Source organism: Heliconius melpomene, chromosome 1, assembly GCF_056956725.1.
Source record: "Heliconius melpomene rosina isolate 202511_hmr_F chromosome 1, ASM5695672v1, whole genome shotgun sequence".
NCBI classification, from domain to species: Eukaryota; Metazoa; Arthropoda; class Insecta; order Lepidoptera; family Nymphalidae; genus Heliconius; species Heliconius melpomene.
In genome coordinates, this window is record NC_140389.1 from 7,605,191 (window position 1) to 7,620,457 (window position 15,267).

Below are 15,267 nucleotides of genomic sequence, written 5' to 3' on the forward strand. Positions count from 1 at the left end.
AGTTAAATTTGAAACCGAAATATAAAAATTAATTATATAGGACATAATTTAATTTAAAACAAAAACCAAAAAAATATAGCAAGAGCGAGTTACGAAGCGAAAACAAAACCTCATCAATCAACCAATTGGCAAATTCATTTATTATCTTTTAATCCTAATTAAATCTTTCCAATCAAAGCAATTTATAAAAAACTGATATGTAACTTTTTTTAACCTATAATAGATAACCTAGTGTTAAAACTCTACGTTCTCCGCTTACCGCCAAAAATCGAGACGAATTCAACGCCCTACTTTTTGCCTAAAAATAAATAAAAATAAAATGAGACTTTATTCATTAATATTTATTACAAAAACTTTATTTTACATATATAGGTATATAAAATATAAAAAATAAAACTCAGATTTAAAAACCTATCTGACTTTTGTATTAAATGATAGATAGGGCTCTCAATAAAATCATTCAACAAACAGACTTCGACCCGCAACGATTGATGAAATTGACACAACTGTCGAACTGGAACAGTCATTGAATGTCATCGAGTCAAGTGTAGGCTATCTGCAATACAGATACATCAATACTCTTATATACTACTAGTGGACCCGGACGCGGCTACGCCTGCTTGAAATATAAGAATATTTTCGCGTCGGTCATACTCATACTATGCCGCCCGAAGGCTAGGTTATTTCGAATCAGTGACATCTTCTTAATTATTTATTAGAATGTTATACAGTAAACTATAATTTCAATCTATATAAAATGCTAAAAGTGACTATTATATTTATTTTCATGAGGATGAATATCAAAATGTCGCGGTGACGGTTGCGTAGCGACGCGACGGTTGTTATTAACATGGCAGAATAAATTTCTTGTCAAATTAGAAAGTATTTTAATTTATTAGTATATATGTGTAATGTAATATTATATAGCCTATAGCCCAGAAGTGCTTCTGAAGAATGCAGCTTTCATACAAAAACAAAGTAAATCGGACCAGTAGATCCAGAGATCTTAGCGTTCAAACAAACAAACAAACAAACTCTTTCGCTTTATTATATTAGTATAGATTATTATACATATTTTGAAGCTTTGGAAGCACAGTATATGACTGTTAACGTAGAAGTTGTGGGTTCGATTCCCACTCGAGAAATAATTGACTTAATATTAAATTTCCTCGCTGTGGTAACAAATCAAAGAGTCCCTAAAACTCGGCTAAAAGTGGGGAACGTAGTGTCTTAACACTAGGTTCCCTCTGCTTACCCTGCAATATGTGAAGCTAAATAAATATTTTGAAGCGATGCTTTTAGCTCAGAAGGAAGCCATTATAATACAGTGAATAAGTAAACAGAAATGGTTAATGCGTTGAGCATAATTTAAGGCCATCATCTACCTTGCGTGTGGCACTGCAATCTACATATATACAAGTATAATGTAAGAAACTTCAAAGTGGTCTACTAGATATATCTATGTAGAATATTTCCATTTATAATTTATTACACCTGGTTGCATTTAAGTATTTCCATTGATTTTGTTAATCCGGACTACGGAATATGAACCTATGATCCAATTATCAGACTAAAACAAAACCTAATAACAAAGGATTTTAACCAAAATCCACTAGTATTTACAGTATTTAAGAAAAAACATGCACCCATACATATTTTACAAAAAATTGTATACATCATTAAGATTTCTTTACAAAAACATACTACTCGTACATGATGAAACACGCCGCGCTATACTCGTACGTTCAGTAGACAGCCGACTTTAGATGGCAATTTGCAATGAAAGGACGCCATCAACCCACTTAACCCAGTCCGCATATCATTTGACCCATATACATACATGTAACTCTCGGGAAGTACGCTTTTATATATGATGGAAAAATATAAAAATAGAAAATAGTAATTAATCGTTGTTTTTATTAATATTATATATTTATTAAAAGTATATATATTTTTATAAGTGTTATTCCTAACTTAATGAAGAATATTACTTTTTTAGAAAACTTATAGATAAAATACATTTGAACGTAGCTGGATTTGAACCCGCACCTCTTGGAAATTTATCTTGCACCCTTGCAATACAAGGATGTACCCATGTACCCATGAAATCAAACACGCTAAACAAAGCTTTCTTCAAACGCTTTCTTTACGGGACCAAAAGAACATATTATAGGTAATTTAAAATAACTAATCCTTTTTTAGTTTTAAAATTTAAACGATCAAATATAATTTGTTAAACGCCTTTATCTACTCTCATATAAAAATAAAAATGAATTTTCATACAAATTTGAGTTTATCGAATAAAGGATTTTCACGGAACCCTTTTTTGTTTGCATAAATAATGAAGTAAACTGCATTAAATCAACTTTGAACGAAGTTCAGAACAAATATTTGCTTTACCTGTTAATATTATGTTACTTATTTTTTAATATTATATTTTAACAGAGTGTATATTTGGCATAAATGTTTAAATATGCTTTTAATGTAATATTAGTCTTTAATGGGTCTTCTCAGCACATTCTAAGTGCCCGAAGTAATTCTGATACATTTGGTTACATTGAAACGATGAACCTGTTGCTTCCTTCGAGAAATGACGATGTCTCCAGAATTATAATATAACAAAACAGTAAAAACACTCTGTCTATCCCGCTACATGCTGCTTACAGCGGGAAGCTGAAATAAAAAATATCCAAGCAAACTTTTCAGCTCTATAATATTAACATATATGCCTCCGGAAATCAAACCTGCTACCTCCAAAGTCATAACAAAGTCATCCAAAGTACGAATGTGGTATATTAACCTGAACTAATCCTTCAACGTAAAGTACACCAATGGCACCGTAGGAAAGCTTCTAAGAAGCGCCATTAAAGCCGTCTGCCGCTAATTCAGTAGGATAAAGCGTAATTTATCACAATTATTGAGCTTTATATAGCTGGTATAAGGTGGCGAGGTTGGTTGGAGTCTTTTAGAATATATTTTTTGTACTAAAATAATGTTGTGCAAAAAGGAAAAGATTTCCTAGATATAATGTTTACAAAATAAATGTATATGGATTAAATATGTTTTATATCATGTGAAACGCTTAAAAATATATAATTCCATTTATTACGACACTCAAAAATAAAATATTTAATTCTCTCTTGATACATTCTACACGAGTTGTGAGTTCGATTCCAATTTATTGAAATGGTTTATCATTTAAGTATTTCAATTTTGTCGGCCGATGAAAAAAGCGTGTTATCGAGTTCTCCCACTCAATACGCAATATTTCAAAAAGTTAGCGGAAAGTCAGGAACTGAAGTGTCTTCATCCATCCATCCATCAGCCTTTCAACGTCCACCGCTGGACATAGGCCTCCCCTCATTCTCGCCACTCCGTCCGGTCCTGCGCCCTTTGAATCCAGTGGATTCCCGTTGTCTTTTTAAGGTCGTCGGTCCACCTGGTGTCTTATTGAGAACGAAATGTCTTGAAAATAAACAATAATATTAGAATTCGAAGTCAACCTTTCACTTAATATAAAAAAAGAATATATAGAAATTATCATAAAATATACATAAAGACGACCTACGGTATACTCGTACTAGATGCAAAATAATCTCAATTTCCCTTACAAATATTATATACAAAATGATTATCCCAATACATCTTAGACTGCAAAAGCTATCGCAGGCGTGCTTTATGGTAAATAGTATATACGGGTAAAGGCATGACCAGCGCGCCTCGGGGGACGCCGCGCGCCGTCTCGGCGTAGCCTTACAAACAATATTCGTTCACCTCACGTAGTGTATCGTGACTTGTAAATTAGAATAACATAGTATATGTGTAGTACATATATTATACTTTTATATGGTTTTTTTGTTTGAGTTAATAGGTTGCCTTTAAAATAAGTAAATGACCACAACACTAAATCTATATATGGCAGTTTTCTAAGTTAATTTAAAAAAATGCTTTTTTTGTGAATTGGATTTATTGCTGTTGACCTGGACTGGTCTTGACAGCGTCACCGGGTGAGAAGGACCGAGAGTAGCTCGCCCCTGAAGAAAAAGTACGAGCTTTGATGGACGCTCGTTTGTTGATTGTTACTTAACACGGAATATATTGGAACTGCCTATCCCCAATCTGTTAGAAAAGTGCGTCGTTGAGTTCCGCCACTCAACACACAATGTAGAAAATGGAATGTCTTAACACTAGAATCCTTCTGTGTACGTATAGCTGTAAAAAGCTTATATACGAGTATTACATTTATTTATCTCATCTCAATAAACAAAAATTCTACAATATAAAACAAAATATATTGTTATCTTATAATATTTTAACGCAGTAGTATATAAAAAGCAGACAAAAAGATAAAATATTGACTTAACTCCCTAGACAGTTTAATATAAGTTCAGTATAAATAACAAATTCCCGGCACACTCTGATCTCACGGTGTGAATGAAGAAAAGACCTGGCTCTCTAGAGAACGTCCGATGTCTTGGTATAAAGCTGAACCAGGTATATTATTCTTGGATTCTGTGGTTTCTTTATTATAAAAATAAGCTTGAAAACATTTAATAAATAAAATAATTTTATATGGATATATGGCTTGTTAATCTATATCGTGCTATAGGACGATTACTGTAAAGTGTCCCGAATGTAATAGGGTGACTGGACCTAGTGCTAAAAGATTTTATTCCCTGCTCTCCACATAAATTCGAGGCCGAGTAACGGAGTATCTTAAGCATTAGGTTCCCAGGTTCCTCCTGCGTACCCTGCTATGTACATATATGTAGCATGAAGCTAACATTTATAACCGACAAAATACAAAAAAGAATCATATTACCATTTTTTTTTTACAAAAGCTAAACATTGCAAATATAAAAAGCCTTATTAATTAGAAAAGGGAAAGGTGAAAAGTTGTTATCGTATGTGTATTCAGGAAGGCACAATGTAAATATACAGCAAATTATTATCTATGATCAAAATGCAAGTCTTGTTTTTAACAAGCAGGGGCTGTCGCCCTAACACTTGGTTATCACTTAAGACCCTCCACAAAAGGGTGGATACGTGGAAAATACAAATATAGGTGGAAGGTAAGTATAGCAATAAGAATATAGAAAAATCCTTTTCTTTTGATATATTTTAAAATATATTCTTACATATAATGTAAATATTGAAAAATGAAAATATTTAATGATTTCAATTTTCCGATATATACCTGTTTAATACTGTGGATTTTAATCTTGCTTCGAGTAATGATCATGTTCTTGTGATAAAGGTAAATTTTATCCCCCTCTTAATACATTTTTTTATTTGGGAAAAAAATAGAAAACTGACTAATTTATTAAATTCTTAAAAAAAATTGAAAATTATTTTATTTCTAGCTATAACAAAACGAAAGCATTGTTAAAATGTAACTAAGAGGATCGAAACACCCAAAAGTCCGCATTATTCCACGCGACCGACCATGCCTCTTAAGGGTGCAATGCCCCGGGTCCGGCACTCGACAACTATCAACACAAGACTCCAACTTTTCTTCGAGAGTTTCGAGTTACAATCAACGCGAAACAATTCCGAAAGAGGGATAAATACAATTAAAAGTTACCAAATTTTAAATGTTCCAAGTATTCCTTTTGTACATTTTCGTCTTCAAATCAAGGAGTTGTCCTGGGACGGTGTCATTGAAAAAAGCTTAACAATTATGCTAATTAGTTTTAACCTGAAATTGATATTTATTTCGACTTCATTCAGTAGGTATATAATAAACATGTAAAATTAATTTAAATAACCTAAATTATATATTTATTAATAATAATCCTCCTTTCCTATCCCTCCTTTTAGTTCCTTCTGCCTATTCTGCTATGCAGAAAAAGCGTAAAGCTGCCTTTTTAATAATAATGTAATAATATGAACCCTTGTAAACGTCGCAAAACGCCATGTTCTAAAATACGTTATTAAAACCCTTTATATTGAAGAAGAAAATGCTTAATAGTTTAGCTGCAGCTACAATGACATTTTCTCAACGTATATATAATAAAGTACCCACCTCCAAGGTACACACGCTTCACCATTTCTTATCGAATAAGCTTCTTATAGAATTTTCTTCTAAAGAATTTTGTGATAAAGCACCTAAGCTCACTTTTATTAGAACAAATGGTATTAACATTTTGGTGCCGAACCTGCTAGAGGTGAATAACGTAAAATATTATTTCGATTAAGTCAATGAGTCTGAAGAAAACCTTTAAAGCCCATTATACGCGCGACGTACGCAATTGAATGAGGTATTATTATATATTTGTGTAATAATACTTAAAAAAAATCTTTATTTTATATGAATCTCGAACGTTTTATCTACGCTATAAAGATCAAATGCGTCGTAATAAATTATAACCGTTTTCCACTAAGCTCAAAATGAAGTAGAATAAACGAAGGATCGTATAAAAGTTGGACTTGACGTCATGTAATTTGCCTTTGAAATACTAAAACAAGCACTATAACTTTGTTATGAGTTTTTCACCAGAGTTATAGTTGACTTGCACCCTCGGGTATAAACTTGGCAGACAATAGACAATCTGCGCGCACGCACAAACTTTCAGCGCTAAAGGCCCTTTGTTCGGAACAAAATGGCATTCTTACTCATACAAGACTACACTGTTGCTTATCCCTTGGGGTAGAATACGAGCTGAAAGGTTATTTTCTCGGTGGAATAATGCTTTTTAACACTTTAGAACTGGACAAAAGCTTCTTATTATAAAGCTAAACTCTGAGGTGGAGCGTAATCTATTTTCTATATAAACTGAACGGAGGTAGTCTTGCAAAATCCTAGAACATAAAACGATATCGACAGTGCAATCGCATTCGCTTATAAATTACGGCTCAGGAGCGCCGCTAAGGGCAATTTCACTAGGCTCCTTATCTCGTGCCCTAGTACTTGTGCCGCGTGACGCGAGGTTATTTACGCGCGTGCCGCCCCTAAGCCCCTATTTATTCTCAGAAATGTATCTGAAAATTAGGGATCACATCCAACCGGGATTCGGGGTTAATTTGCAGTATTCTCGCGGCGAAAACGTGGATGGCGATAAAGTAAGAACAATGTTGATGCGTCACGTGATTCCGTGATTACGTTCAGATATTTACGCTTTGTTTCACATGGGTAATAGGTTTTACGGCGGTAAAAGTAGGTATAGCAGTCTAATAACGAAACAGTTTTCCCCGTTCCGTTGGAGCTGAGACGAGAAAAATATATTTCGTTTTTGCGTTCGCTCGAATTACGATTGCGTTGACGTAAAATATTACTACTATATTATAACTCTGACGGCGCGTCCCGTTGTGAACCTAAAAACTTGTATAAAATATGATATCTGTTTTATGATTCAAACTGTGCACGTTCCAGTTGGGCGTCATTGAAAATATATAGAGGGATTAAACACTATGAATAAAAACATTGAAATAGTAGAAAATACACAAAAAGTGGGTATATTTCGTAACCCATTCGTTATAGTTTATATCATTATCTATAAGTAGGGTCATAAAAAACTCCGCCGGTTCGACATGCCCGGAGGGCAGCCCGGAACTTATTTTATACCACGCTGGAGTTGCCCAGGGAGTTTTTAGCGTATTAGGTTTGCCGGCTTCACGAATAACCGTAAAAAAGGCTTACATTTTTTTCACTCTTTAGGTAAAAAATTTCGTAAAATAGTAAAAAATATTCGCTTATTTATCCGCTTATATTTTTAATACACTTTCGTCCTTAAAATGCAATTTACTTCCTTCAGTATTTTTTTAAACTTTTAGTAATAATGATTACAGTAGAAACTCTCCCAAAACCATCGGACGATATTAATTTTGTCACGAAAGTTAAAAATGTATAAATAAAGGTCATTACGAAGTAAATTCCTGTCGCACCGTTGTTTTAAAAAATGTGCCGTCTGTAACGAGAGCGGCGCAATTAGCATTCCTTTAAAAAAATAATGAGTCTTGCTCTGATCCAGGAAATTTCATTGCTTCTCATTATTTTTGCTCGTTTACAGCCACAGCGGGAAGAACCTTAATATTTATGAAATAGATCTGCTGCCATATTTGTGGGTTAAATAGCCAAATCATTTTATATAGCTTTTCATTGGTATCAAAGAACCGTACTTTACTCTTAGTTAACAGGAAACGAAAAAATAATATAACAAAATAAATGAATGATATTTGATACGGATGAAATAAAAATGCCACTATGTTGTTTTCATACAAATAATTCACAGTTGTTCTGATTTTGCTAAAAAGAAATAAAATAATAGAAACCTAACTTGAAATTTTTATATATATATATTTTGTTGTTAAAGCTTGTGATTGTTTGAGCACGTGTGCTCCGACTTTTGCCGTGAACAAGATAAAATGTAGTTGCAATTTTGTCATACAAACGAACAGAATGTAGGGTATTGACAAAGTGTTCCTCCGGGCAGAATCTCTGTTTAGAACGTCCTGATATCGACGTGTGCAGCTCACACGCGAGGCTGATGCTATTATAGACTTAATGAACGTGTGTGCTGTATTAACACAAACGCTGGATGTCTAACAAAATCTTCTTAAACGTTTCATCACTGTGTTTTAGGAATTAATAAAATAAAATACTTTTAATTTTTTGTATCTGATAATCAATTAAATTACTGACTTTAAGTAAAACAATAAATTCCCTCTGCCTACTGTTGTCCATCACACAATGCTTAAAACGCCCCAAATGTGACTAATAGATATTTTCTGGCGACAAACGTAAACATTGCGAGAATTTGGCGGCAATCTTGCCATTTTTCTCGCAAATTTCCGCTCCAACAAAGGCAAAAGCGAGTTTTAGCGAAACTAGCATCGTCATTACCAGCTTTTTGTTTCGCATTTGTAAATACCCTCTGTTGGTAGAATACCAGAGCGTTGTGACATCGCAAATTACTTTTGGGGGAAATTTTGCGCGCTCGGAGTCGTTACGGCCGCGCCCGGTCGGCGGCCGGCCGCAAACACACCGACTACTAAAAGTTTCTGACAGAAAGTTGTTTGGTGAAATTCAACAGCGTCACTTTGCACTACACAATGGTGCTCAAACGTTTTCTGCTATAAGCGGCTTATTTTAACTTTGTTTCCTACGAAATGCTAAAAACGACAATAATATATACATATAAATGGTGCAGGGGACCAGCGTATGACCGTAAACGCGACAGATTGTGAGTTTGAATCCCACTAGAGGAAATGAAATATTTAATTTTTTCGCTCTGGTGTTTGGGCAAAACGCGACGTTAAGTTCCGCCACTCAACACGCAATGTCTCCAGAATTTGGAGAAAAGTGGAGAGCAGAATGTCTTATGCTAAGGTCCCTCTGTCTACCCTGCATACCGCGAGAGGCTGAAAGAAGATATAAATGGTAATGCACCAGCATGCTCTTTATCTTCAATATGCGTACAAATAGGCAATACTGCTCGCTGAGAACGAGTTAACTTTTCTAATTACACATAAATGCGTTTATGCAATAATAAAACAATGAAAAATGAAAACTTGAATAACAACAACTAGTAGGTACTATCAAGTTCTCTCATTGCGCTTATAACGCTGTTTACCTAGATTCATACACAAGAACTTTTCTTTAATTAACATTTCCAGAGCAGTTAATTACTTTCAGACACACGCATCTCGATAGAAGTGCAGATTTGCTTTAAACTTGAACTAATCAAATACAATATTGAGTATTATTGTATTTTATTAGTTTAAATATTTACAATGTATATATAATTTCTTAATATATACTAATTTTTATTGATTATTTAATTTTACGCAAACTTTGAAACCTTAGTAGGCGTAGTCTTAGAAGAGAAAATTAATAAATTTACGTCTTTATATCCTGCCCACTCCAAGGTACCCAAACCATTTCCTTATGTAATAATAACGATAGAAAAATTAACTTCAGTGAATCATTCTTACATGGACAAATAGTATTAAATATTATACAAAAATAGAGCAATTCAAAATTCAATAAACAGAAAGACAAGCTGAGCAAAAGTTTCAATAGAAGTTAGAAATAACAGGTAATGCTCCTTGGTTTGCTCAAGTGTAATTACGGTGTAGGCAAATGAAATTGTTATAAACCTACACTCTAACTGCATAATCGCAGGCTCGCTGGGAACCGGCACGTGGCAACCATGTGTTAAATATAGGTGAGGACACTTGGCTTCCGCCGTGTGCTTTGAAAGGAAATTGTTACGTTTTCATTGTAATTGACGTAAATAACTATTTTATTTTAAAAATAGCTATGGATGATTGTTGTTGTTTTTTTTTTATATTTTTGAAAATTTATGGAAATTACGTGTTTTGGAAAAACCTAATATAGATTTTTGTTTAGCTATTACATTAAATATTAATTCGTATATATATTATTATTATTGAACGTATATTTTGAAATCAAGTTAATATATTCCGTTGATTTTCGCCGCTCTACACGTAATGTCTGCAAAATTTGACGGAAATTGGGAAACGGTTAACATTAGGTTCCCTGTGAGATTCAACGTCAAACCAAATAGTGAAAACATTTATGAGAAAAATAAATATTATAATTATTTATAGTTAACATTTAACGAAACTCAATAAACGTAGTTTTATTTTTCACGATATCCATTTTCGACATTGAAATTGAATACCGGCCATTGGCCTTCATTCAACAGAACGTCCTCGTCCTCAACTAAAGAACTGGCTAATGCACGACGATTTGAATATTCTAAATGAAAATTAGTCTGAAAGCTAATTACTTTAGTTTCTAGACAATAGGTTTCAGTTGCTTTGAAATACAAACATAATATGTAAATAACGAAATATATTTTAATTATGGCTTAAATATGCAAATTTAATTTAAATTTTTATTATGTACATTTATTTGTATTCAGTCGTAAAATATTATTCGTAGTTACTCAAATAGCATCGGTAAATTTTGTTTGCTTGTAATTAAAAACGTATAGTATAGGCGTTTTAATATGTCGATTTTATTTTTATTTTTCGGCGGCATTTTTTTTCTTGCATAGCGGTGAGGCAGAGGGAATCTAGTGTTAAGATACTATGTTTCCCGTCTTCCACTCAATCGTCGTGGTATGTTTGTCAATGCCACGAATATATAAGTTAAAAAAAATACAAATACGTATAAAAATTCTACGAAAAAACGACATAATTGCAAAAATACAGTCATCATTCGAACAAAGTACGACAAAAACCCTTCGCAAATTACCTTCAAAGGCAAAATTACATACCACCTACATAGGCATTGACAATTGAAATTGAAGTGTAATTTACGATCGAAACTATCGAGTAGGAACCGTCGTTGTGACACAGTGTTGCAGCGTCAGACTGTAATGGTTTCGATTCCTAGTTGGGGTAATGCAATGTTAATTTTCTTACTCTGGTAACAAGACAAAGCGTGGCATTAAGTTCCGCCACTCAACACGCAACGACTGGAAATTGGGCGTAAGGTGGGAAAATTTTAAAGAAACTATCAATTCCCTCTGCCTACAGGGTAGTTTTAAAATACTCCGTACCTTGTTATACAACGAAACTAAAAAAAACGATAAAATACAAGAGTACTTTTTAATATGAATATTATGTTTTTTCCAGATGGCGCCACTTCCATTGCTCGTCGCGAGACGCCTCAGTTACATCACGTACAACGCGTTTGTGGTAAGTTTCTACCTAAATTTTAATTAACTATCATTGTAAGGGTTGCCTTTAAAACAATATATGAAATCATTATTTTTAACCCCGCACACATCAGGGTAGGCAGAGAGATCCCATTGCTAAGACACTCCGTTCCCCATTTTCCATAGAATTCTGGAGGAATTGCGTATTGAGCGGCGGATCTAATCGCCACTCTCCTGTCTCCAAAAATTGGGCGGAAAATTTAAAACTTAGTGTCGTGCCACTATGTTCTCACTCTTTACCCTGCTAAATATGCAAAATACAGCGTCAAGCCATTAATAATGACTAAGAATATAAATTCACAGTAAATCTATCAATTCCATACATAAATAAAAAATTAAAAAGAAACAACCTCACAATTAATCTCACATAATTAAATCGACACGGCGCTGAACGCATACCCTATACCAACAGAATTTGTCTATTAACGACGACAAATCACGCGACCAATTAACAATTGCGATAACCGTCTGCATTCAGGTACCGGTATCTACATAATGCCACTCATTTTACGCACGTTTGTCCACGCCAAATGAAGCGCGGAAATCCAGTTCCACTAGGGTTCCACAGCCACCCTAGCCTGGCCCCCATCTTGCTGACCACTGTGGTAATATAAATACCATCTATATGTGATAATATGTAATAACGCGTGAAACTGCGGTTGTTCTCTGATCGCTTTGTATTTCACGATCAATGCGTATATCGTTTAAAATTGATTTTATGTATTTTTTTTTGTGAATAGTGTTGAAAATGGTCGCGAAAAGTTTTTAATTTATGGCACGTATTTTTTTAATATATTTTTTTCTTATCCCGAAAAACGTAGTTTGATTATTTACTGTATTTTATTATTTACTACTTTATCTTACATAGGTTCAAATATTTTATAATAAAAATCGATTAATTATCGAGATGGATAATCTCTATTTATACATAAAATAAACACACAAAACGAACAGTGTTAATCCACTAAAGAAATATAAAAAAGGGAAGCAAAGCAAACTGCAATTTCCTAAGGAGCGAGGTTAACAAAAAAATTTAAGAGATTCATGAAATATAAATATTTCCTTATGTAAATAAACGCGGCCGCCGAGTTGAAACGCTGTTATGCCCTTAGTCCGGATGCCGGGCCCCGCCTAATTTCCGAAATTTGTAATTCTACCGTCGCGGCTGTCCGCTCAGCGACCGTTTCTCGTACTTTTAATCAGAAAGCCACTAAATTTGCGCTAATTTGAATAACGGCTGGAAATTCTGAAAAAGGATTGAATACTTAAATATCAACCTACCTAGTTAGTACCTAAATCGAATTATATTGAGTTTATATTGATGTACAGTTTCTTGCGGGTTGTCAGGTCTGAGCTTTGAACTTAAGTGAACTGGTGGAAAATTATTTGACGTTCAAAGAATTGAGTATGTAACTTCTTCTGTTCAATATAATTGTTTGACTTTGTCTAGCTTTATCAGAGGAAAATCTAAGCGAGTCCAGCTTATACAAGTGCGCCACATTCACGTAACTAGTATGTACCATTTATTATTATTTTATAACACGTAATCGTGAAATTATTAAATCTTATCAGATTCCGACATTAAACTATAGAAAAATCAATTAAAACCGTCCACGAATATTCCGCTTGTAAAAGAGTACTCTTTCATATTAAAATTACTGTTCTTAATTTCACTTATGACTCTTTTCCTTTGCTCGAGTTTTTTTTTTTATCCTTTCTCCGTGGCTACAATTATGTGATTTGCATAGCTATCACACCCTGCGGTATTTCACGCTACGCCATAAACGCCGACCGACTTTATTTTTATGCCTTTTTTGCGGTGTACCCTGTATAAACGTGATTGCTCTCACATAGAATTATCATATAAATAAATAAACGTGTTTTTATTAAATATATTTTGTAAATTTAAAAACAAAAAGACACCTACCTTACCTATACATTTTTTATTACCTTTTTGTTATAAAAAAAAACTAGTCTAGCGATAGCAATAAAAGTTTTATAGATATTTCTTAATTGAATCCATCAAACTATGAAAACGAAAAAAGGCACGATACACGCGAGATTCACCGACCATCGACGTTGCATTCATCCGATGCAAACCTATACGATAGCTACACGATTTACCAAAAAAAAAAAAACAGCGAAGCATTTCCAAAACAAGACAAAATCTGTGCACAACGCGCGAATATAGCCGTTTATTGGATTTTAGCGGAAATTTCACCGGGACAGCGCAAAACGAGCAGCACTGTTTGCGAATGACCTGCATATCGAGTTTTGATTATGATTTGTACCGGGAAAGCCGCCCGGAACGCCCGACGCTACGATTCGATGGCTGTAACACATGCATTAATACTGCATTGTTTTTTCCCTATCTTGATTTTGAGGAACAATGTTTATTGTTCGGAAAAACTATAGTGAAAACTCATCATTTTTCGTTCCATTTCTTTGATGTGGAATCGCTGTGGCATAAGTCAAAAGATAAACTTCGTAACTTGCTCCAGCCCCCGTCCCTTCCTGTTTGTTAGTATTCCATTATAACATGCAATCCGAGCACGCTCCTCTCAATATGAAAGCTTAATTTAATTCTTAATTATCATTATAAAGTTTCATTCTAAATAACTAAATATAGTTGAGAGCTACAATGAAATAAAATCCTGTCATGCATTTTAATGTTGTTTCATTCGACAAAGAGACTGTTGATGTTGCATCTAGGAGAAATCGCATCGTAACAGAATTAAACTACGCGAAACTCCGGCTGAATCAAAGTCCCGCTCGGATCTCGCAGCTAATTGTCGCAAAGGGGAAACGTAATAAAAGTGCTCGTCTTTGAAGCAAAGAAGCTGCCTCGGGCACCTCGACGAAGCGAATTTTAATAAATTAAAACTGCGCAAAATTCCCATTCCAATAGCATTCCGTTTTACTTTTTGCGACGAGCCCCTCACTCTTACATCGATTTCATCTTATTTTATAACAGAGTGGCTATCAATTCACCTTATATATTGGTGCCTCGCATCAAAAACATCGCCGCTTTGAGAAAACTCAAATGGATGCATTTCAATTTTCAGTTAAAGTTTCTTTAAGAAATAACGGTGGATGGTTTAATATTTTATCTGAGAATGTTTTTAAAATTCGATGACTCTAATATGAACGTCAAAGAAAGAAGTAATGTAAGAAAATATTAAGATTTCTTTCTCTACTCTACACATACAATAGTTGATGTATTTGGTCTGTATATTACGTCTAAATTATCTAGCATAAATCAATTTATGTGACTTTACGCAGTACTGCTATAGCGTGGGGTTCGCTCGTCTTTTTAACTGCTACAAGAGATTTTTCGTAATTTTACAGATTAATGTTAATTAAATTTCATTCATGTTAATTAAATTAATCAATTTTCGTTATTTATACACTTAATTTGTTTTTCAAGCGAGCAACGTCACTCAGGGGGGCTAGTATTAGAATATATTTGTATCGACATTTTTTAATAATAAAATTCTGAATAGATAGATACCTAACGAAGCTCAATTATAATAATGAAAGCATAAAATATTTCCTACAAGATAAAATTCAATTACAT

General features: G+C 33.8%; 1 protein-coding gene across 3 annotated transcripts in view; it reads left to right on the forward strand.

Moving 5' to 3' along the window:
• Positions 1 to 15,267, forward strand: part of LOC146541147 (uncharacterized) — a 261,208-nt gene that overhangs the window by 241,228 nt on the left and 4,713 nt on the right. For all 3 annotated transcript variants that reach the window (XM_085207431.1, XM_085207598.1, XM_085207517.1), the window contains one exon: positions 11,608 to 11,670. In XM_085207431.1, the coding sequence (XP_085063557.1) occupies positions 11,608 to 11,670 (63 nt within the window). The remainder of the gene's footprint in view (positions 1 to 11,607; positions 11,671 to 15,267) is intronic.